Source organism: Dendrobium catenatum, unplaced genomic scaffold (assembly GCF_001605985.2).
Source record: "Dendrobium catenatum unplaced genomic scaffold, ASM160598v2 fragScaff_scaffold_273, whole genome shotgun sequence".
Lineage (NCBI taxonomy): Eukaryota > Viridiplantae > Streptophyta > Magnoliopsida > Asparagales > Orchidaceae > Dendrobium > Dendrobium catenatum.
Genome location: NW_021318735.1, coordinates 2375877 through 2400642, shown reverse-complemented (window position 1 = coordinate 2400642; position 24766 = coordinate 2375877). Strand labels below are relative to the sequence as shown.

General features: G+C 36.9%; 1 protein-coding gene across 1 annotated transcript; it reads right to left on the bottom strand.

Moving 5' to 3' along the window:
- Positions 1–210: 210 nt before the first annotated feature.
- Positions 211–24766, bottom strand: LOC110106595 (serine/threonine-protein kinase STY13). The gene is made up of 6 exons (XM_028693427.1): positions 23822–24766; positions 2445–2566; positions 1833–2041; positions 1571–1745; positions 1347–1481; positions 211–670 (listed from the first exon to the last, which is right to left on the bottom strand). The coding sequence occupies exons 1-6, from the start codon at positions 24138–24140 to the stop codon at positions 461–463; spliced, it is 1170 nt and encodes a 389-aa protein (XP_028549260.1). The 5' UTR covers positions 24141–24766; the 3' UTR covers positions 211–460.

Genomic DNA, 24766 nt, shown 5'->3' with positions numbered 1-24766 from the left:
GACAACAATCACAATTTCATTTTGCAACTACATTCTCGCTATTTTTCACACATTTCTATGATGAAAAATTATTTCGTAATTAAAATAGCAAAATTATTTTCCTCGCAACAACTTCACAATTAATTTTATTAAACATTGTAGCAATTCCAAACAGACCTTAAGTCTACTAGCCAAAAATGTCAATGTATTAAAATATATTCATTAATAGCAAATGCATAACATAATTAATGGTCCTTCCGGCCACTTGACTGGCAAAAAAAAACTATAAATTACATTGAAAGCAAAATAAAGAGCTGAAGAAACAATGATAACATTCAAATTGCCTGATATAATAAGAAAACAAAATTTAGGATCAGAGTTGAAGGTAATGAACAAAATTCAAATACAAAAAATAAAATAAAAACCTTCTCATAATTTACAGTAAAAAACAACTGGAGTAGAGTATAGAACTGAAAGAGAATTATGGTCTCAGGTTGGAAGAAAATAAGCATAAGCATTTGGTGGCTTGGTCATCAGGAATCATACCACCACCTTTGCTTGTATTGATAGCCTCCAAAAGCCCCACAACCTCATCCATTTCAGGCCTATTATCAGGACATGGATCCCAACATTTCCTCATAATGTTTGCCAATGCACTTGGACAACATCTGGGGATATCTGGCCTCATATTCTGTCACAAATTCAGACCAAATATTAAAATCCTTCAATTCATAATGATGATATATTAAAAAAAACTTTCTTAAATCAAGACAACAAGCATGATCAGATTGCCAATTTCCTCAATCTGAGATAAAAAGATTGAGCAAACTACGGTTATTATCATGGTTTAGAAAATCGGACCAAGACTAGCTGGTTCCAATGCGAACTGGTCTCCCGACTGGACCAGTTCATAGTTAAAACCATTTTGCTCAGCTAAGAATTAGATAGAACTTGCAGTTGGACCAATGAATTGTTGAACCAGTTGCAATTTCATCGAATCAACTGGTTACTGTTATGATCAAATTTATCACCATCATTTTTAATCAGACCGCTAAAAATAATCTTGATATAAATAATATAGAGCCTACATTTATTACATAAATTATAAAACAACATAAATTCAGAAATTTATTAAATATTTGGGTTTAAATTTAAAATTATATAAGACTTTCTTTTTTTTATATGTTATATATTTCAGAAATAAGATCTCTTTTACTTTGTATCACATATTTGTATCATTATGAAGCCATAAATAATATTTAAATAATTTTAATATTTTCTATTTCATCTTGTTTTGCACTTGAAATTTAAACCTTCCCTTACTCTGGCTCAATATTCAGTTCAATTATTCTGCAGTGTAGACTAACCTGTCGAACAACAGCATAGGAGATTTCAGAAAAGCTAAGATTCCAGTATGGCATGTCACAGCAATAAATCTCCCACAAGCATATGCTGAAGCTGTATACATCACATTTTCTGTTGTAAGGCTTACCATCAAGCACCTACAGATTAGATATTAGTTTAGAAACTTCTAGAAACTTCAATAAGCCATGAATGAGCCTAGTAGGAAATGTATATACAACTCGCTAACCTCTGGAGCCATATAACCAAGAGTTCCAGTTTCACCAGTCATATCCTTGGGGTTTTGTGCCTCAACACGAGCAACACCAAAATCAGCAATTTTAAGGTTTACATTCCTATCCAGTAACATATTTTCAGTTTTGACATCACGATGAACAATCTTATGTGAATGGAGGTAACTCAATCTGCAATGAAAGAAATTAAATTGCTGTATTATTACTGATGCTATCAAATGTTCAGTATAGTTCACATAATAATAATGCTGCACTTACCCCCTAGAAAGATCTAATGCCAATTTTATTACAGTTTTGTAAGCAAGCTTCTTCCTACTGTTTCTTATCAGGAATTGTTTTAATGTCCCGCCAGGAAGATATTCCACAACAACACAGCATGATCGAGCCGGAAGAGATTTGTTGCCATTGCTTGTTGGATTCTTCTGTGGAATTTTGAGTTCATTGGTTCCCATTGCTGCGCCGATAAACTAAAACAAATAGCAACCAATTTGACCCTCAGAGTGCTTCCAATGCAGCAAAAATTAAAAAAAAAACTTACAAAAATAAATAGGAGAATTTACACCCATACCAATGAATTCTTACATATCTAGCACCTAAAATTTTATATTTACTTATATAACACCTTAATCTTTAAATGCCACTACTATTAATACTTTCTTTCATGAATATATTTTGATGTGATTTAGACGCTAGAGTGTTATAAAAGTAAATATAAAATTGTTGGTATTAGATATAAAAATACATAAAGAATTTTAAGATATGAATATAAACCCCTCAACAAAACAACAAAATAAGGGTATGGAAAGAAATATAGATGATAATATATTATTGCATTTCACCAATTTAAATATGTGTCACCAGAAAGCTAACCTTGGTTACATTTGCATGGTCAAGTTTATGCCACACAGCGACCTCCTTCTGGAATGTTTCCCGGAGAGCAACAGTTTCAGCATTCCTAGCAAATCCATCTTCTCCCCAGTCCATCAACTTCACTATAATACATACGATACAAATCATCCAGATTTTCATTGGAATGCAAACATCATTATTTAGTGAAAAAATAGTTTAAATTAATTAACCCAATAAAGCTGATAAGATTTCTAAATCCAAAAAGGAAACTCAAATGCAAATACAAGGCTATTTTAAATAATCGTTTTTTCAACCATTTGCTTGGATGTATTAACTTAGTCTTACACAGGAAAAACACAGGGATCATAAACTAATTGCAAAAAAGAAAAGGCGCAAAGCTAAATCAGAGCAACAGGAGCTATACAAATCATAGTATGAAGGTTTGGGGAAGTATTTGTTTAGAAAGCCCACTTGGCACTAACCTGAGTATTAACATACAATTATTAATGAAATATATTATTTACATATATGTACAAACACTAGCATATACATAAATACTCACAAAAATAATAAAAAATGTCAATAACTCTTGTTATTTATCATAATAATGATCTTTAATGACACATTGTACTGCCATTATTATTTTGTGCCATGTTTATGCCATCATCCTTATTTGGCATTCAATATGTTTTTTGTCAAAGGTAAAATGGACATTTGTCATCTGAACAGGCTAGAAGAAATCATTTGTCATCTGAACAAGCTAGACATTTGTTATCTTAATATAAGTAGGGATATGATGTCACTGGCACTCTCTCCCCTACTTGTTGATCATGGCCAATTCTCTCTCCTAGCCTGAGATCCTTTCTCCCTCCCACCCTTAAGCCATTCTTTCTTTTGATTTATTTTTAATCCTCTTTTCTTTACATACCTAATCCCTCCTCTACACTGAATTATTCTCTTCGCAAACTATGAAGAAATCAAAAGTTATAGCACAATCTTCACTCCGCAATTCTGTCATCAATGTGTGCACAAGTTCTTGCATTGTTACAACTAGGTAAAACTATAAAGCAAAGAGAACTTAACACATCTCCCAACTTATTTTTGCAAGTTGAAGACATAAATTTCTAAGGTAGAAGTACTTGAGTATTAAGCTACCTTGGACTAAGCCAGGCTGTGGAAACTAAAATGTAATGTCATTTTACGATAATCTTGAGTGTGATAAGGTTAAAAATGCTCACTTGAGCAAATCATTATGATGTAGGACTATGTATGCTTTAAATGATTGAAATAAGAATTTGCACGCTTTTAAGTAAGAGCAATAAGAATTAAAACATTAGCCACTTAACGACAATAGAAAACAAGAGAGGGGATGCCTCCGCTTAGGCCAAATCACACGATAATAGTTAGGATTACAAAATAATTAGAACTTCAACATAAGCAAATTTAGGGGATTTTCAATAACATCCCTAAATTAACAATGAGAGTAGATGCATAGGAACTCATAACTCATTCCCTACGTTTACTAAGCTTTGGCAGATAGCATTGCGAAATGTCTTATGCTTGATTCAAAACCTACAAGCAAAGAAGATCAGGAAGGAAATTAAAGAGGGGGAAAAAGTTCACCCTTATCGAGGCACGACAGTGATTTGCTACTGAACGATTGTTGACCCCAATACAAGTGTCGGGATCGAGTCGACCACGCAAGGTGAATTTCGAAATTAAAAAAAAAGCACGAAATCGCGCATAATTCACCCGACGTGTGTCTACCCAAAACCAAAAATCGCTGAAACGACCTCCGTTCGCAAAACGGACAGCGCCAATGCGTCTAGACGGAAACAGCTAAGATCGACACCCATATTGGTGGGGGTCGACGGCCAGTGAAAATTTAAATTTTGGGCGCGCGAATCGAGACGACTTGTGCGAGCGGCAACGCGGCGACTCACTCGATGCAAGATTAATTTTTTTATTTTATTTTGTGCAATATAATAAAATTCTTTTTAGAAAAAGAGGGAGAGAAAGAGGGATTTTAAAAAAAAAAAGAGTTTTCTAAATAAAAAAATCCAAAAAATACCCTAAATACCCACTTAAACCCTCCTCACTCCCTCATACTCTCCCAACCGATCCCTCCTCTCACACTCACGCCATTCTCACAACTCCAAGCCGCCCCTCACGCCTCTCTCATGACTCCAAGGCCGGCCTCCTCCCTCCAAGCTTCTCCAAGGTAAATTTCTTCCTCTTTTCTTCTTCTTCTTCTTCTTTCTCCATTCTTCCTCCTACATTCTTCTTCTTCCTCCTTCCCTACTCTTTTTCTTCTCCATTTTCTTACTTCCCTCTTCATCCCCCAATATTTCCTTTCATTTTCTTCCATTTTTCTCTTCCCCTCTCTTCTCCTTCCTCTCCTTCATCTTCTTCTTCTTCCTCCAACCTGTCTTTCTCCAAACCTACAAAGCCCTAACCCTAATTTTTTTTCTCTCCATCCACTCACCAAACCACCCACATCCCTTCACAAAAAATGTTCTTACACACATTCTACACCCATCCAATAAGAAAATTTCACCATCCCTCATTTTCTCTCTCTAACTTAGAGAGAGAAAATTTTCTCTCTCTAGAATGAGAGTGAAATCTCTTCATGAATAGCTCCATCTCCACCCCAAGCATCTTCTCTCTCCACCATACCTCCAAATTCCTTCCCTAGAGAGAAAAAAATTACACTCTCTTTCTCTCTCCAAAATTGAGAAGAGATGGATTTTCTCTCTCTAAATCTCTCCTCTCACTTCCTTACACCTCCTAAACCCTCTCTATGCAAATTCCCTTCAAATTTCATCTTTCCCTCTCTTTCTCTCTCTAGAAAGAGAGTTTCCTTTCTCTCTTTCTCTCTCCAAAAATTAGAGAAAGAGAGATTTTATCTCTCTAACCTCACTACCCCAATTTCCTATACACCTTAAACCCCTTCCACCAAAAATCCTCTCTTTCCCTCTCTTTCTCTCTCTAGAAAGAGAGCTCTCTTCCTTTCTTTCTCTCTCTACACTTTATTTTAAATAAAAGAAAAGCATAAATGATTAATTAAATTGCACAAATATTTAAAAAAAATTAAATTGTGCATCGCAGGTCTCCCACAGTCGCCGTCATCCATCGCCGCCTCGATTACTGCACACCCAAGGTAAAAACTAATATTTACATTTCTGTGCATGAAATAAATACTCGTGACCGCTTTTTTTAGCGGGCGAGGAAACTTAAGTACCTGTGACGCTCTAGCGAGCGGGGAAATTCGTATGCATGAAACTTAAGTACCCGTGACTGTTTTTTTTAGCAGGCGGGAAAATTTGTTATTTGTAGAAAAATTATTTAATTAAGTACCCGTCACTGTTTTTAGGCGGGGAAAATGCTATACCCGTCACCCGAAACCTACCGTGACTGACTTTCTTGGCAGGCGGGAAGGCCTTACACACTCCGATGCAGCCCCCTACGCGGGGACGACGCTGGAGTGCTGCCAAAAATTTCAACTGAACCTATGACTTAGAAATTTTTTTAAATAAATTAAAATACACCTACAAGCGTATACAAGCGGGTTCGTAGAGACGCATTCAAATGAATAACTAAAATTTGAACCTAAATTAGAGCTTAACTTGAGCTCAATATGGACATTAATTAAACATGCAAACATTTGACTCAAACTTGAATGAACATAAACTCTAAAGAACTTGAACATGATCTTGTACATTTGAACTCAAGCAAATTGGATCATATGGAGGACTTCATTTGAACTTGAACTCGATCGGAACATGACATGAACTTGAGCCTAATTGAATTTGTAACAATTTAAATCAAATTTGAATATCAAAGCAATATTGAAGTAAGGCTCCAACATTTTGAGCTAGAACAAATGCAAAAGAGCAATGATTCAAGATTGTGACTTGGGACAATTATAAAGAGCTTGACTTGAAAATGATATCAAAATTTTAATGGAATGTTAAGGAATTGTCATCTCAAGTTGAATGCAAAATGCTAGCCAAAGAGATCTAAATCATTCATAAACACAAGTTGAATGACTCAAATAAACATCAAAGGAGGAGCTTTGAAGAACGTGATTTGGAGGATAATCAATGTTCCTATGGAATTATCATTCTAATGAGAATGCAAACGTTAATTAAGGAGGGCAATCCATCCAAATCTCATTCAAGCAAGAAATGACTCATACACAAATTCATTTCAAGATTTGAAATAGAATTTATTTGAGCAATAACGAGCAACTTGTAGTGATCATCTTGATTGAAAAGATGGAGGAATTTGATATCAATATCATTATACAAATTGCAAATTATCTTTGAAAATAAAGAACTTCCAAGTATGACTCGTTTACAAGAAACCGAAAGATTATGAAAGATAAGTCTTGATCTTAAAGCCATGATATGAGGACTTTTAGACCCTTAAGTTGATGATTGCACAACAAGGTCAAAAGTGTAAGATTCTAAAGAACAAGGTTCTAGATCTTTAAACCAACAACTCCAACAAGAAAGTAGAAAATTCATGGCATGCAAAAGTTAATCACATATACAACAGTTGACCTACAAGTTAGAGAGGTGATGATAAGAGTCTTGCAATGCATACAGTGATCCCATTTACAAGCAAGTGAAGGTAGATGCATTGTAAATATAACAAATATTCTGCAAAATACAAGAGACTCATTATACATACAAGATGTTCTCTATAAATAGGGTGCCAAATGACAACAACAAAAGCAAATTCCTATGGGCCCTTGCAGAAGACCCCTCATATACACTAGACGTCATCTATGAGTAGAATGTCAAAAGATTATAGCAAAAGCAAACTTCTACGAGTTGTTATAGGAAGCTTGTTGTGCATACAACATGCTATCATGAGTGTATACCAAAGAAGCACAGTAGATGTCAGCATCTATAGGTAAAAGCAGGAGATTCGTTAGTGCACTACAATCTTCTTACACAAATCATGTAAGTAGTGCACGACAGTCTACCTGTACAAAGCAGCAAACAATTCAATCCACAAGCTGTTACAATCCGCCACCGGATCTGCAACACTCGTACAAGCAGACAGAAGGCATACATAATCTCTCAAATAAAATATTGTGTGCATTCAAATTGCAATTACATGCACAACTAACATATTTCAAAATCCCCCTGCACCTACACCGTAGTTTGTATACACATAGGTACACTAAAGGGGAAAATACGATCTCGCCACGCATGGGCCCCGGCGAGCGTGTTATTGGTACACACGTGACGCCTATAGATGCTGCACGGGTCAACAAGTGAATTCAAGTTCGAACCTGATCCTTCTATGCAGATCCATAGGAGTGGACAGGGTTCAAACCTTCAAACAAATACACATGGTTGTGGGGACCGGTGTATTTATTTTAAAACATTCATATTAGGCCTTCAAGGCCTATAATCAATAGAATTCACTCACAAAGACATAAAACCTACGAAACCCGATCCTCTGTCGACATCCAGACAGAGTTGACAATGTTCAAATTACAAATAAAAATGACCCCACACCCCGATGATGGCCGTGTTGAATGATGATCTCAACCAGATGGGTTAATTTCAAGCAATTTTCAAATGCCTCCCAAAAGTCCACTCAAAATCCAAAACTCCGCAAATTCCAAAATTCCAAAATCCCAAATTCCCAAATATTTAAAATTGAAATAAATCCGTTAAATCACTTAAAGCAAAAATCATCCACCCTCCACAACAGCTTGCCGGGGCGGACAAATTAAAGTTAACCTTTGCTCGCAAAGAGCCGAATGTCTAGTCGAAAATATTACTAGAATCCATTCTCAAACAATCTCTTTTCAGTAAGGACGTGGTACGTGTCCTCTAACCGGCGGTTTCGCAGCTAAATGGCACCGCAGGATAAACGGTTATGATCTGGGGCCCTCTGAACCGAATGGTTTTGCCGCCAAATGGTACCACGAAGTACCAGTTATGACCAGCGCCAATACGCTCCTTAGTGACATCAAATCCTTGAGATATGAATCAATAGGATATGATCAATAGGGCACAAAGCCCTCTGTTAGCTAAGGTGGATTCAAATTTGTCCCCTTAGACAAACATTCAACCCAAGTCTACAAGATCCCCTTGGACGAATCAACCCATGGCTTCCAACAAGGATCCTTCTGTCAGGTTAGGTCGACTACCTCCTCTAACTAAGTGGACCAGGGACCACGATGACCCGGGACGACGGAACTATGGGATCTTGATCGGGTCCATCATCCATTCCCCCACCATCCGCTTTAAGTGTAAGATGATGAAATTTCTAATTTTAAATATCAAACCATTTCAACCCAAATTTTCAAACATCCAAACTTCCAGAATTTTCCAAATCTATATATGCCAGATAACACGTATTCTCTATACGTATCTGATTGACGACTAGCCTTAATCGAAAGTTCTCTCTCGTTAGTGGGAGGGGTAATTAACTATAAGGGCTTGCGCCTATAGGAAACCAGAAATCATATCTTAAAGTCCTCACAAAATGAGGGCGAAATCTCTGGGTAGTGTCTTATCTACAAACTCATCTGCCTTCCAAAATTTACCCTGGAACTTTATTAAGTTAAAACTCCCTCGCCGAATAAAAAAAGAAGAGCTGGCGGAGGCCGGGGCCGAATTTTCGGAGCCCACAACGATGGAAAGCTATTCTTCGATGGCTTCTGAAACGGTGAATATGATTCGCTCCAAGTATTCCTCGACCTATGTTGCACCGATACAAATACGGCGATACGGATATGACACGATACGAATACGGGACATGCCAATTCTTAAAAATACAGGATACAGATACGACGTGGATACAACATTATAATATATAAATAATACATAAAAATTAAGAAAGTAATCAAAGTATATTTGAAATGACAAAATATTTGAAATAAAAGTAAGCATTAAATCTCTGTTTAAAATTGCGCAATAAGAGGCGCGTCTTGAGGCGCGCCTCTGCGCAATTTGACCCAAAACCGCCTCGAGGCTTACGCAATTCCTCTCATGGCAGAGGCGTACGCCTCACTTGGACTGAGGCGCGCCTCAGAGGCGCAATTGCGCAATTCTGGTTGAGGCGTACGCCTCAAATATATTCTCAGTACCGCTCAGTACATGCTTGGTACCGCTCAGTACATGCTCGGTACCGCTCGGTATATGCTCGGTATAGCTAGGTATTTGCTCGGTACTGCTAGGTATATGCTCGGTACCGCTCAGTATATGCTCGGTATAGCTAGGTATTTGCTCGGTACTGCTAGGTACATGCTCAGTACTGCTCAGTATATGCTCGGTACAGCTAGGTATTTGCTCGGTACTGATAGGTACATGCTCGGTACCGCTCAGTACCGCTAGGTACATGCTCGGTATTGCTAAGGAACATGCTCGGTACCACTCGGTATCTTCCCATAAAAACAACTTACGAACTTCAAAAATAAATAGAACTTCAAAATTACTCTTATAATAAAATTTTGTTCCGGGGGCGCTGCCAGGGGGCAGCGCCCCCTTGGACCCCCGACAGTCCGGCATATTGTTCTATTCATCATCTTTAGTAATAGTTGTTAGTGTTAGTCTACTTCTTTATGAGTGCATGCTTTGATTGGAAGACATTGGACTCTATAGGAGAGGAGGAAGGGGTGAGAAGATTCCCTTGAAGACCCATTTAGTGATGGGACATGATTGGATTTTATATGTTCTTTCTTAATTGTACTTTGGGAGTTTTGATAGACTAATATTTTGTGGTTTTGTACTTTGGGACATGATTTTATTGCATCTATTTTCTTAATTTTCCCTAATTTTAATTGTCATTTAGATGTTTTTATTGTATGATAGAATCTTACTATTTTTTACTTGCTAAAACCTTAAATTCTCATTTACGCAATTCTTCATCAGTGAGGCTTACGCCTCACACCGCCTCGAGGCTTACGCCTCGCCTCACGGACGAAAAATGCCTCGAGGCTTATTTACGCAATTTTAAACCTTGCATTAAATATTTAAATGTCTAGTACAACAACAAAAACAAGAAGATAAATTTTCCAGCACATGAAATTTCAAATTTTCAACTATTCAATAGAAGGAATGATAGGATTAACTTCTTCAGTGGTTTGTCTTTGAGTTTCTATATCATCTTCAATAAATATCATAGCTTATAATTCAGGCTCATCAAGTGAAAGATTAGCAATTTTTAATATTCCCATATCCTCAAGAGATTCAAATCCATCTCCAGCAACCGAAGGTTTGTATGCACATAAACTAAATCTTCAGCCCGTTGTAGAGTAATTTTATTTCCCTTCATTGATTGGATGAACGAGCATGTACTCCAATTTCTTTCACAACAAGATAAGGATGAAACTTGGCCAAGCAATTTTATGGCGATTTTTTGAAGTAGAGGCGCTGAAGCTCCATGTATAATCCACCATATTTTCGGATCAATTCTCCACCTATCACGCAATGACTCTTGGTCATCAAAGTCCTCTAAATAACAAAAAAAATTAGCAAGCTCAATATTGACACTTCTTCTCTCCTCCAAATTTGAAAAATAACGCTTCAAACATGTCTTCCTTATATTTGAAATTTCTAAATCTTTCTATGGATAAACTCTTTGAGAATCCTCTTGAAGTCATTCTTTAGTTGAATATCTTCAAAAAATATTAAAATGAAATAATAAAAAAATGTTGAAATTATTAAACAATAAATTATGAATTAATAATGAAAAATGCTAAAATTTACCTGGGATTTAGTGAGTGAGCCAAGCAACGTAAAGGTGTATTACTTTTGTTCCATCTATCTTCTAGAATAGCATAAATTACATCCCAGAAGTTTGAATCTTCATGAAGTGCCTTCCTCTCATGTCTATATATAATTTCTTTTACTTTGGCAAACATTGAATCCCACATCTCATAAATGAGATGTAAACAAGACTTATCCGTATCAGCTACTCTCAACATCTCATAAATTGGATCTATGAAATTTATCATGTATTCAATCTCATCCCACCATAAATCATTTAAAAGTTTCTCCTTTATATATCTAGCCTTTTCAACATCATCTTCCCTATAACAGGACCGTTTGTCACTGATCACCATAGCATGAAAAGTATTTTTTTATTTTTTTTTAAATCTTCTCAACATCACTATAATCAAGGCAAACCGAGTTTCAGCAACTGCAAGCATATTCAAATTAGAGAAGTCATTGAACATAAAGAGTCTCACTGAGTTATTCATAATAAAATTACTAATTACAACTGCATCTCCATCGATCACTGTTATCCAATGACATTCATTGTATGTGATTTCGTTTGCCTCGGTATTCTTAGCTGCACAAATGTTCTTTAAGGCAAGATTAAGCGTATGCACAATACATGGTGTCTAAAAAATATGATGATAGCTTTCTCTACAAGTAGACCTGCAGCTCTACAAACAAGTGCATTATTAGTAATGACCTGGATGATGTTTGAAGTCTCCACCATCATGATAACTTTTTCGATTAAATTAGAAATGAAGAACTTATCCTTGTACTGTCCTTCACAGTTTACAGCTTTGATAAACATAAGATAGCTCTCTGTTACAGCCATGAAGTTGATAAGTAGTCTTCTTTATGAATATGTCCACCCATCACAAACCAAAGTAACTACTTTTTCCTTCCAAATTTCTCTAGTAGGCTCGAGCAACTTCTCAATATTATCCCTCTTTACAACAGCTTCGTTCTAATGACATTATATCAAGGTGGCACGTATCCTGTAAGATTATTATTGCATGTATAGGTAAAGGCATTCTTGTAATGTGGATTCCTTGCTAGGTTAAAAGGAAGTCCAGCTGAGTAAAACATTCTAGCTATTTTCCCATCTAGATGTTCTCTCATTTGTAAATTAAATGCTTTCTCCAAAGCACTATCTACAACATGTTTTCTTCTTTTTGGTTCAAATCCCTTCATCCGAAAAGGCCTCTTATTAACAGTATTGTCATCACTTCTAATCGAAGAAGATGATGAAGGATATTAAGCATGAGTGCTTGGAAGTGAAATATGTTTTGGAAGTTCTTTTTTACTCTTTTGCTCGGCTTAACTAATTTTTCTTTGCATTTCAGCCATTTGTGATGAGCTTATATTCGGGCATACTTTAATTCCATGACCACTAATCTTCAACAAATGAGCTTTTACTCTATAATATGATCCTTTGTATGTGGCATTACAAAAATTGCATTTGAATGTAATATTGTCACCCCCTTCTGACGTTTTACCTATTTTGATCGCATAACCCCACAGATGTTTGTTATCTTCAATATTGGTCTCTGATGGACCATCAGTAGACCCAATTCCTACATCAGTAAAGCTTATTATCCTACAAATCATCGACACAAATTAATCCACATGAATTTGAAACATGAAAATTTTTAATTAAAAGTGTAGATATGTTGCGCCTATGTCGGGGGTCCAAGGGGGCGCTGCCCTCTGGAGGGGGTTTTCGGGGGCAGCGCCCCCGGAACAAAATTTTATTACAATAGTTGCTTTAAAGTTTTCTTTACCATCTCGGTACTACTTTGTACCATTCGGTACCCCTCTATACCTAGCAGTACCAAGCGGTACCGAGTTCCGGTACCGAGCAGTACTGAGTACCGAGTACCGAGCGGTATTGAGTACCGAACAGTACCGAGTACCGAGCGGTACCGAGCAATACTAAGCGGTACCAAGCAATACCGAGCGGTACTAAGTACTGAGAGGTACCGAGTTCCGGTATCGAGCCTACGATTAATAAAACGAAGAACGAAGAAAAAGAACCTTCAATACTTACGATGCCTTCACTGTTCGTGTTGTCGAGTCGCTCCGTCGACGAAGGATTCTGTCGGCTTTAATGCTCGCGTCGTCAAGCCTCTTTGTCGATGAAGGATGATCCTGTCCGCTTCTATGCTCGCGTCGTCGAGCCGCTCCTTCTACTATAACAAAGAAGATGAAGACCTGTGCGGAAACAAAAAACCTAGCTCACCGAAATGTTTAAGCCGCATAAATGAATAGGAATATCGAGCGGATAGCCAAAATGAATAGGGTAAATTGATGCTCTATTTTTTTAATAGGACACGCATATCCGATATGCGTGTCCGATCAAATTTAAATAATATTTTAATTGGACACGGCAAAGCTGTATCCGATACGTATCCGTGCCGTATCAGAGGCGTATCCGTATCTGACACGTGTCCGATACAACATACCTCATAAATAGGCGTATCCGTGCAACATAGTCCTCGAAAGAATTATCTACCTTCGGATTAACGTCAAAGAAAGATGATCTGAGGATGTCGACGAAGCCTTGTTCATTGTAGACGAAGCCGGAGTCGAGTTCAGGATCGTCCATGCATTGATTTCGTAGTGTTGATGTGTTGTAAAAGACGTCCCTTTGCTATTCTTGTGGATTCCCCTTGAGAGAAAGAAGTTTCTCCAAGGAATCCAAGTAGGGGAAGGGCTGAAAGGGTGGCCAGCCAAAGTAGGGAGCTTGGGGAAATTTTGGTTCAAATTTTAAGGAGGGAGGATAGAGGGAAATTAGAAAATTGTTTCCCTAATTAATCCTTTAAGTTTGGAAAGGATTTAAAGGGAATTTAGAAAGAGGGAGGGGGCGGGTAAGAGAGAGGGAGAGGTTTGAAATCTTTCCCATGTAAGAGGCTTACTTTGGAAAGTATTTAAGGGGTGGGGACAAGGATGGGGCAGGCGGCATCAAGAGGGGAAGATGAGTTTTGGGAAAGAAATGAAGTCTACTTGATTTGGAATACTAAATTAGGAAACCTTAGGCCAACGATTTTGGAGTGAAGGCCGGCGGTTTCAGGGTTGGAAACCTTAGGCCAACGGTTAGGGGAAAGGGGAGGGAGGAAAGAAAGGATAGGGAATAAAAGAGGACACGAACTCGACCTCTTTCAAGGTTGGTGGGTGATCTGCTTCCCTCTCCTAGAGTTTTCTCTCCAAAGACTCTTAAGCTCTCACAAGAACTCAATTTGTATGAATTTGATTATAATTCATTCATTAACTTCAAAAGAAATATAAGGGGCCTATATATATGTTGACCTCTGTACAAAACCCAAGGGAAACGAAAAGAAAAAAGAGCATACCTTGAACCTTGTGTGAATCCCGCACCAATCCATGAATCCTGCAAAAAGTACTGTAACTCGGCGTTGTTCGCGTCACTTCCCTGCGAATCTTGCGAAGACAACCTCCATCGCTACCCTTCGTGCCCTTTAAAATGAGAGCGATGCTCTCATTCATTCCTCCCGGTTCCCCCACACGATCACAGGCCAAACCCAGTCACTCCCTCTTTGATCTTCTGACCCGACCGAAGCTCCCTCTATCTCGTTCAGCCTCAACCCCACTTTCCCAAGCCTCATCCGATCTTCCTTCAGGACAAAGCCAAATCCACGATCTCCCTTCCAATCTCAAACCGCAACCATCTCTACCTCCCCCCTTGCTTCTTCGGTCCACACAATCCAAAGAGAGAGAGAGAGAGAGGGGGGGGGAGGGAAGGAGTTTTCCTTACCATAGCCACCTCCCCTCTAACGATCTCCTTGCTCCATATCCGAAATCCCTAACCATTCCCCTCACTCAAATAAAACTTGCTTTGACTCAGTCCAACTCAGTCCATACCCTAGCTCAACTCAACTCAGCCCCAACTCAGTCCACTCAACCCTTACCCGACTCAATCCACTAAACCCTTAACCAACTCAACTCAACTCAGTCCTCCAACTCATTTACTTAACCCAAGGTAATCACTACCCCTAATTACTATTAATCGTATCTAATTAATATAATTATTATTACTTATAATGATTATGTTATTATAATTATTATAATTATTACTAATTTTAATAATTAGGTTGTTATAATTATTATAATTATAAGAACTACTAATTATAATAATTATGTTATTATTATTAATAGGGATTATTTATAATTAATCTCGAATTAAATTCAAATAATTTATAATTAATCTTAAGTTAAAATATAATTAGTTATAAATTAAATATAACTAATTGTAATTAATTTATAATTAATTATAAGTTAAATTCAGATAATTTCTAATTAATATTAAATTAACTATAATTAATTATATTTTAAATGTAATTAATTATAATTAATTAAAAATTAAATATAATTAAATTGTAATTATTTTTAAATTAAATATAATTAGTTGTAGATTAAACACAACTAATTATAGTTAATTTATCACTAATTATAAATTAAATGCTCGCCTCGATATGTGTGCAAACCTCGTCGGTCGCCAAGGTATAACACCTTCAATCCTTAAAACTCCGAGAATCCATTTTCGATGCTTGCAACGTGACAAAATGACCACCTATACACGCTTTTCTTAGCGTGATGGGAGGAAGTTCGTCGCGGTGCTCTCGACGAATCGGATGATCACCTAAAATCCCTTCTCCAGAGTTCTTAGCGCACCGAAAAACCTCATATACACTCTTTTTTTAGCGTGGTGGGATTGGAACTCGGTGCGAGGCGTACGACAAATTCGGGATACCCATAAGTACCCGCTTGAGGGGAAACAACCGATTTTCCTTTGCAACAGGTACCGAAGACCCATACACGCTTTTCTTAGCGTGGTGGGGGATCAAAAAAAATAATACGGCCACGGTGTCCTCCTCCGAGGACACCTACCATACACATTTTTTTAGCATGGTGGGAAAGGCCCAGTTTCTCGTAATTTTCCCCTAAACGGGGGAGACGCCGGGAGGCTGCCGAAATTTCGGGTAAACATAAGACCGTACTTGGACATTATTTGAACATTATTTGGATAATAAAATGAACTAAATCTTAATCCAAATGAATGAGTAAAATACTTAAGTCAATTTTGACCAAAAAAATCTTGAATGGTCGCTAAGGCTTGAACTTGATTTGAACTCAAGAGACAAAAAAGGCTTGAACTTCAATTGAATTTGAACAAGGACATGACTTGGACATTTAAACTCAAGTAAAGGCTTGAGTTAGACTATAGTGGACATTGAACTTGAACTGTACAACATCAAAAGGAACACTAACTTAATTTGAACATAACCCAAACTTGAATCAAATGATAAAGACTTGAGCTTGCATTGAGTTTGAACTCAAGAAGACCACAAGTAAGATTGAGCATCATTAAATAACTTGAAGTACAACTTAAAATAAAACTTGCAATTTGGCAAAATGATTACTTCAATTGAAATGCAAGATGAGAACCAAAGGGCAAGATATAATGATATGCTTATAATCCATAACCTCACATTGTCGCTTCAATTGGGATGCAAGTGCCAATCAAGCAAATTCATCATACAAGATTTTAAGTCAACTCCGTGTGACAGTAGAAGACTTGCAACATTCAACATGGCTCATTCACATGCAACAATCAAACGAGTGGTAACAATCAAATTCTTGTATACGACTTGCTTGCAATAAAGACTTAGGGGTGGACAACGAAGTTGCAAACATAAACCGCTCACAAGCAATACAAGATTTATAAAGGATACAACCTGATCTAATGATATAAAGGGCACCCCTAAAGAATAACAAAATTAGTATGAACACGACAACAATGGATTCATCGTATTCATCCCAACTATGAAACGACAATTCGAAATGATTGTGATATACATGGGGATTAGTAATGAATGAAGAACAAGCTCTCAAGATGTATATAAGAAAGGAAAGATAAAATAAAAATTATCTCAAGATCAATCGAGCAAATCAATCAGTGTGCAATGACCAAATAAAGGAGGTAGCAATATACCTACAATCAGTGGCATAAAGATTCCTACAAATGTATTAATCTACTTGCAATCAACCATAGTAGATGAATTGTGGATAGATCGACTCACTGATCTACATGCAAGCAAGGATAAAAGATCTGCAATACATATAAGCTCTATGCGAAGATAGATGTGCATGCCACATGCCACTTATGGGTAGATGCAGAAAGACTTCAGTAAATGCAGTATCATGCAGTCAATTTCAAATATGTGAAGAAATACATCAACCTGCCTACATGTAGCAGTGGAGGATGTACTACATGAGCCAAAGACCACAACAAAGTGCATGAAGAATACGACTGATACAAGCTCCCACGAGCTTCTGTTGGAGCCCCGCTACGAATATTACATACTATCTACAAACAAACGCCAAAGTACTACAACAGATGCAAGCTTTTACGAGTCACTGTAGGAAACTCGTTGTACACATAGTACACTATTTGCAAGTAAATATGAAAGAAACTACGATGAGTGCAAGTATCTATAACCCAAAGCAGGAGATTAGTTAGTGCACTACAATCTACCTACAAAAAGTAACAAGTAGTGCACGATAATCTACCTATATAATGCAGCAAACAACTCAATCCACAAGCTATTATAACACTCCACCAGATCCACAATATTCACACAAGCGGATAGAAGACATTTATAAATATTACATAATGTCCCCTCACATGCACTGTAGTTTGTATACATATATGTACACAAGGGGTAAATGCAATCACAAAACCCGCATGGGCCCCGACGAGTGTGATGTATTTACACACGTGACGTCTAGGGATGCTACGCGGATCAATAAATTTGAACCCGATCCTCCTAAGTAGGTAAAAATGAGTCGATAGGGTTTAATTATAAAATGCCCCTAAACACCCGTATGGGCCCCGGCGAGCGTGTTATAAGTTTACACGTGACGTCTAGGGATGCTGCATGGGTCAATAAATTTGAACTCGATTCTCCTAAATAGGTAAATAGGAGTTGGCAAGGTTCATCAAATAATTATAAAATGTCACCAAACACCCGCATGGGCCCTGGCGAGCATGTTGTAGAAACACATGTGACGTCTAAGGATGCTGCGCGGGTCAATAAGTGAATTCAAGTTCGAACCCAATCCTTTTATACGGATCAATAGGAGTTGATAGGGTTCGAACCATCAAACAAATATATGGTGGTGGTGACCGATATATTTGTCTTAACAAATTCATATTATATCTTCAAGGCCTATAACAATGAGAATTCACTAACAAAGGAATAAAGCCTATGAAACCCGATCCTCTGTTGATAGCTCAATAGAGTCGACAATATTCATCCACAAAATTCAAATATTTTTCAAATGACCTCAGAGTCACACCGATGTTACTCGTGTTGAATGTAAATCTCAACCGGAGGGGTCCACAAGTAATTTCAAATGCATCCCAAAAGTTCATTCAAAATCCAAAACTCCACAAAATCCAAAAACCTTAAATTCCCAAATATTTAAAATTAAAAATCAAACCATTAAACACTTAAAGCAAAATCCATCCACCCTCCGCAATAGTTTGCCGGGGTGGACAAATTGAAATTTACTTCAGCTCACATAAAGCTAATGCCTAGTTGAAAATATTATTAGGAACCATTCTCAAAACAATCTCCTGCCATTAAGGACGTGGTACGTGTCCTCTAACCGGCGGTTTTGCTGTCAAATGGCACTGCAGGATAAACGGTTATGACCCACGACCCTCTGAACTGAGTGGTTTTGCCGTCAAATGGCACCACGAAATACCGGTTATGACCAGAGCCAATACGTTCCTTAATGTCATCAAATCTTTGAGATATGAATCAATAGGATATAATCGATAAGGCACAAAAACCTCTGTTAGCTAAGGTGGATTCAAATTTGTCCCATAAGATATACACTCATCCTAGGTCTATAAGGTTCCCTTGGACGAAGCAACCCATGGTTGTCGACAAGGATCCTTCTGTCAGGTTGGGTCGACTACCTCCTCTAACTAAGTAGATCGGGACCATGATGGTCCGGGACGACGAAACCATGGGATCTTGATCGGGTCCATAATCCATTCCCTCACCATCCGCTTTAAGTGCAAGATGGTGAAATTTCTTTTTTAAATATCAAATTTTCCAACCCAAATTCCAAACATCTGAACTTTTCAAATACCTATGCCCATGCTGCTACTATATGCCAGATAACACATATATTCTACGTATCTGATTGACGACTAGCCTTAATCGAAAGTTCTCTTGTGACCGGGAGGGGTAATTAACTATAGGGGCTTGCGCCTATAGGAAACAAGAACACATATCATAAAGTCCTCACAAAATGAGGGCGAAATCTCTGGGTAGTATCTTATCTACAAACCCATCTACCTTCCCAAAATTTACCCCAGAACTTATTCCGTTAAAACTCCCTCACCAAAAAGAAAAAGCAAACAATGCGGGCGAAGGTCAGGGCCGAATTTTCGGAGCCCACAATATAGCCTCATAAAATGAAAGGGAAAATAAAAGACGACATTACCCCTAGGGCTTACATATGACAAAACCCTTAAGTAAGGGTACAACGAGAAATGTTATTAAAATAAATACATAAGCAAATAAATAAAATAAATACATATGAAAACTCAAAAATAGATCAGCGCGATCGTAACCGTAGATCGTCGGCCACGCCTCTAATATACTTTCCAAGATTTGATGTCCCCATCATTATTAATGGGTCAGTTTATATCTAACATGCTTGTCCTTCAAGACACTTTTGGTTCTTTAAGAGTCTGGTCCTTTGCTAAATGTAATTAAGAATATAAATTTCATTCTTGATTTTGTCCATGTTTTGTGAGGGGTTAAAAAGGAGGTTTAGTGATACATTCCAAAACCTTATTAGCAAGTGAAACAACATCAAACTAGGGTGTCATGAAACTTAAGCTAAGAGTATAATGTAAGGTTTATAAGTCTTGTAGTTACACATTATTTGTATAAAGAATATATTATTATATCACTTCTTGCGTCATTAAAGATCTTAAGCTACAATTTAGGAATGATCTAGGCTACAATTCATCAAAAATTCAATATGAAGATTTATTTAGATCTTTAAATGTTGAGTTGTATTAAGATAATTTTATTAGAACAATCAGATTCCTAAAGAAACATTAATGTCATCTTCTCTGAATTTTTGCCATATACATGCCAATTAGAAGAATTATTTGTGGATGAATTTAATACAATTGAAAAAATTATAATTAATGGAATTTAATACAATTAAAAAAATTATAATTAATTGATATTCTTTTGATATTTTGCAAGTTCTGAAAATGATTTTCAACTATAATATGATCATAAATCTAATTATTTCGAGTTTGAATTTGCACATATGTTAGAATCTGTTCATGAACTTAGAATATGCTCATAAACCTAAATCTATACTTGAACGATCAAAAATGAAGTTTGAAAGCAAAAATGAGCATAAGATCATACTTAAATAAATTGCTTATTAATGATGACAATTAATGTGTAAAGTTCACACAAGTCATGAAAAAGAATGTGGAAGTTCCTATGACCGACGATAATTATTTTGCAAGTATGTGTAGTATGTAGTAGTTTCTACGAATACTGAAAGAGATGCAAGTAGACAAACTAGTATGATATATAATGAATGAAAGCATCTACAAACTGTACAACAAAGGAAAGTGAATATAGCAACCTACTAGTCAACGCGCATACAGAGGTTGGTGACAAATGCAAACTCCTATGAATTACCGTAGGAGACCTGTCACATACATAAAGTGTCATCCCCAAACAGATACATGTGACCGTCATCAAATGCAAACCTCTACGAGTTGCTAAAGAAGACTCATTTTATATTTAACATTTCATTTGCAACTAGAGAAGGAAGATATGCAAGCAAATACATCAATTCACTACATACAAGAAATGATTATATGCATCAAATACAAACTCCTATGGGCCCCCACAAAAGATTAGTCATAAACATCACAAGGTGCAAATGTACATACAATGTCTTCTGTAGTCAAAGGCAGTATACCTATACTATATGTATGCAAGGCGCTTGCGAGTTGTTACAGCACCCTCATATTCAACAAATGTCAATCAAATATGTTGATCATTTGCAAGCAGAGACGAATAACAAACAAAAAATGCAAGCCTCTATGATCAAAACCAGGAGATTTATTAGTGCATTATGATCCACTTGCATAAAACAATAAGTAGTGCACGACATTCTACCTGTACAAAGCAGCAAACAACTAAATCCAGAAGCTGCTGCAATACGTCATCAGATCCGCAATATCTATACAAGCTGATAGAAGGCATTTACAAATATTCCAAAAAATGCCCCCGCACATACACTATAATTTGTATATACATAGATACACAAAAGGGGTAAGTGCATTTATAAAACCCGCATGGGCCCCAACCAGCGTGTTGTGAGAACACACATAACATCTAGGGATGCTGCGCGGGTCAATAAATAAATCCAAGTTCGAGCCCAATCCTTCTATGCAGGTAGATAGCAGTCGACATGGCTCGAACCATTAAATAAATATACGGTTGCGAGACTGGGATATTTATTTTATACATTCATATTAAACCTTCAATAAAGAAAATTCATTAACAAAATCATACAACCTACGAAACATGATCCCCAATCGACAAGTTAATAGAATCGACAAGGTTCAAGCCACAAATGGAAATAACCACAAATACCTCAATAATAGTTGTGTTGAATGCAAATATCAATCGAATGGGTTAATTTCAAATAATTCAAATATCTACTAAGCACCACCCAAATACCCGAAAATCTAAAACTCCAAGAAAAATCTCAATTCCAAATATTTAAAATTTAAATTCATCAATTCAAAAATTTAAAGCAAAATCTATCAGTACTCCGCAACAGTTTGTCAACGTGGACAAATTGAAATTTACTTCAGCTCACATAGAGTTAATGCATAGTTGAAAATATCACTAGGATTCATTCTCAAACAATCTCCTTCCAGTAAGAACATGGTACGTATCCTCTGACTAGCGGTTTTGGCGCCAAATGGCACCGCAGGATAAACGACTATGACCCGGGGCCCTCTGAACTGAGTGATTTTGCCGCCAAATGGTACCAAGAAATACCGGTTATGGCCATAGCCAATAAATTCCTCAGTGGCATCAAATCCTTGAGATATGAATAAAAAGGATATAATCAATAGATCACAAAGCCCTTTGTTAGCTAAGGTGGATTCAAATTTGTCCCCTTAGACAAACATTCATCGAATGTCTACAAGGTCCCCTTAGACGAAGCAACCCATGGCTGCCGACAAGGATCCTTCTATCATGTTGGGTCGACTACCTCCTCTGACTAAGTAGACCGAGACCATGATGGTCCGGGACGACGAAACCATGGGATCTTGATCGGGTCCATCATTCATTCCCCCACCATCTATTTAAGTGCAAGATTGTGAAATTTTCAAGTTTTAAATATCCAATCTTCAAACACCCTTCAAATACCCAAACTCATGTTGCTACTATATTCTAGATAACGTGTATCTTCTACGTATCTAATTGATAACTAGCCTTAATCGAAAGTTCTCTCTCATTAATGGGAGGGGTAATTAACTATAGGGGCTTGCGCCTATAGGAAACCAGTACTCAGATCATAAAGTCCTCGCAAAATGAGGGTGAAATCTCTGGATAGTGTCTTATCTACAAACCCAACTTCCTTTCCAAAATTTACCCCGGAACTTATTCCGTTAAAACTCCCCCGAAGAAAAAAAGCAAAGCGGGTGGAGGCTGGGGCCGAATTTTCAGAGCCCACAGTTCAAATGGTTTCAAGAGTTGACTTCTATAATATAGCACTTAATCTTTCATGGCAGTCATTTCTCATCTTACAATTGATTTTTTTGCTTTGATTCCATTTACATTGGATCAAAGTCTTAATCAACAAAATAATGTCCACTTTGACCTTAGAAACCCCACAATTTTATCCCTTTGATGCAACTTCTAAGAGAACATTAGTCACTCATCCTAAGAGTCCTCCAACATAATTCTGCTTAACTTTAATTTTCCTCACAAAACTCAGACCATTACACCAAAAGGCACTTGGATGTTTAGTTCTACTTCATCAAATTTAATGGATCTTACAAAATTATTTCATCTATTGCTGCTAGTTTGGAAGTATCAGTCTGCTATTATAGTACAAGTTTGTCTATAAATTTGAATTCTTTAATTGATTCTATGTTTTTGTTACTCCCTTGTTTGATTCTTAAACGAGTGGTTCTTTGATTGGAGGATGTTTTATCATAATACATGCTACAAAGATGAATATCACGAAGAAAATAACCAGAAACATGGTAAATGGAAGCAAGCTTCACTTACATGGATGTGACAGTTGAGACCAGCCAATTCTTTAAGAAAAAAATTAATTTAAATAACCACATAGTTCAGCCTCTGTTAAAAGTCAAAACAAAGTAGACTTTTTGAACTGCATGCACTTCTAAGATTATCATTACAACAACATGTAACATTAAAAGAATATAGAACTGTAATTGCAATAAAGCAGCATGGAAAACTAATACCTAACAAGCAACAAGTTATGATAGATCTACAAAACTACAAAGAGAAGATTCAATACCTGCAACGTCTCGACCATCATAAATTCCTTTGTAAACTATACCATACGTCCCTCTTGCCAGTTCATACCTTAGCTCAAGCTTAGACAAATCAATCTCCCATTGATTCCCAGGCATATCAACCTTATGCTTGCACCAAGTATTTTTCAGCTGCTTCGCTAGTTGAATATCCAAACTCTTAAGATCAATTTTATCTGCTCTAAAAAACATGTCTTTTCTACCAAAGCTACCAAGAGCTTTCAATTTAGACCGAAAGCCCCCATCCTTCACCTCAATTTCAGTTCCCATCAACCCAGCCTTCTCCTCTCCATTGGAATCCATTTTCAAGGACTAAACCAAATAAAAGCACTCGAGCAAAATCGTTCCCAATCAAAGAAACAGAAAAAAAAAAAAAAAGTAAGAAAAGCTGTCTGATTCTGAGATTTCTTTCACTGCGCGAAAATGCTAGGAGTGAAAGTGAACCCTAAATTCTCTTAATTTCAGAGAATTCCCTCACTGAAAATAACGAACAGATGAAGCCCAATATAGAGCTGGAAATTAGGAACGTAAAAAATAAGGCAACTTCAGCAACCGTATGAGGAACCAAACAATCCTTCAACGAATTGAAAAAAAAAAACTGAAATATCAAATTAAAGAATAGATAATGTAGTATACAATGCCAGTACAAAGACAAAAGCTCAAATGCGCCATGCGAGAACCTTTCAAATAAACCCCAGTCGAACAAATCATAGAAAAGAAAAAAAAAATCCACCTTCACTGACCGGAATTGCTCAAAAGAACCCAATTTCCTCTGCATTCAGCATAACGACAAAAGGAAAGGAAAGAGAAAGAGAAAGAGAAGCCAAAAGTAAGAAGAAATACGAGAGAGATGATATCACCTTCAACGTCGACCCAAAAAAAAAAAAAAGATGGAGTTTTGCGAATGGGAAACAGCGATGCAAGTACGA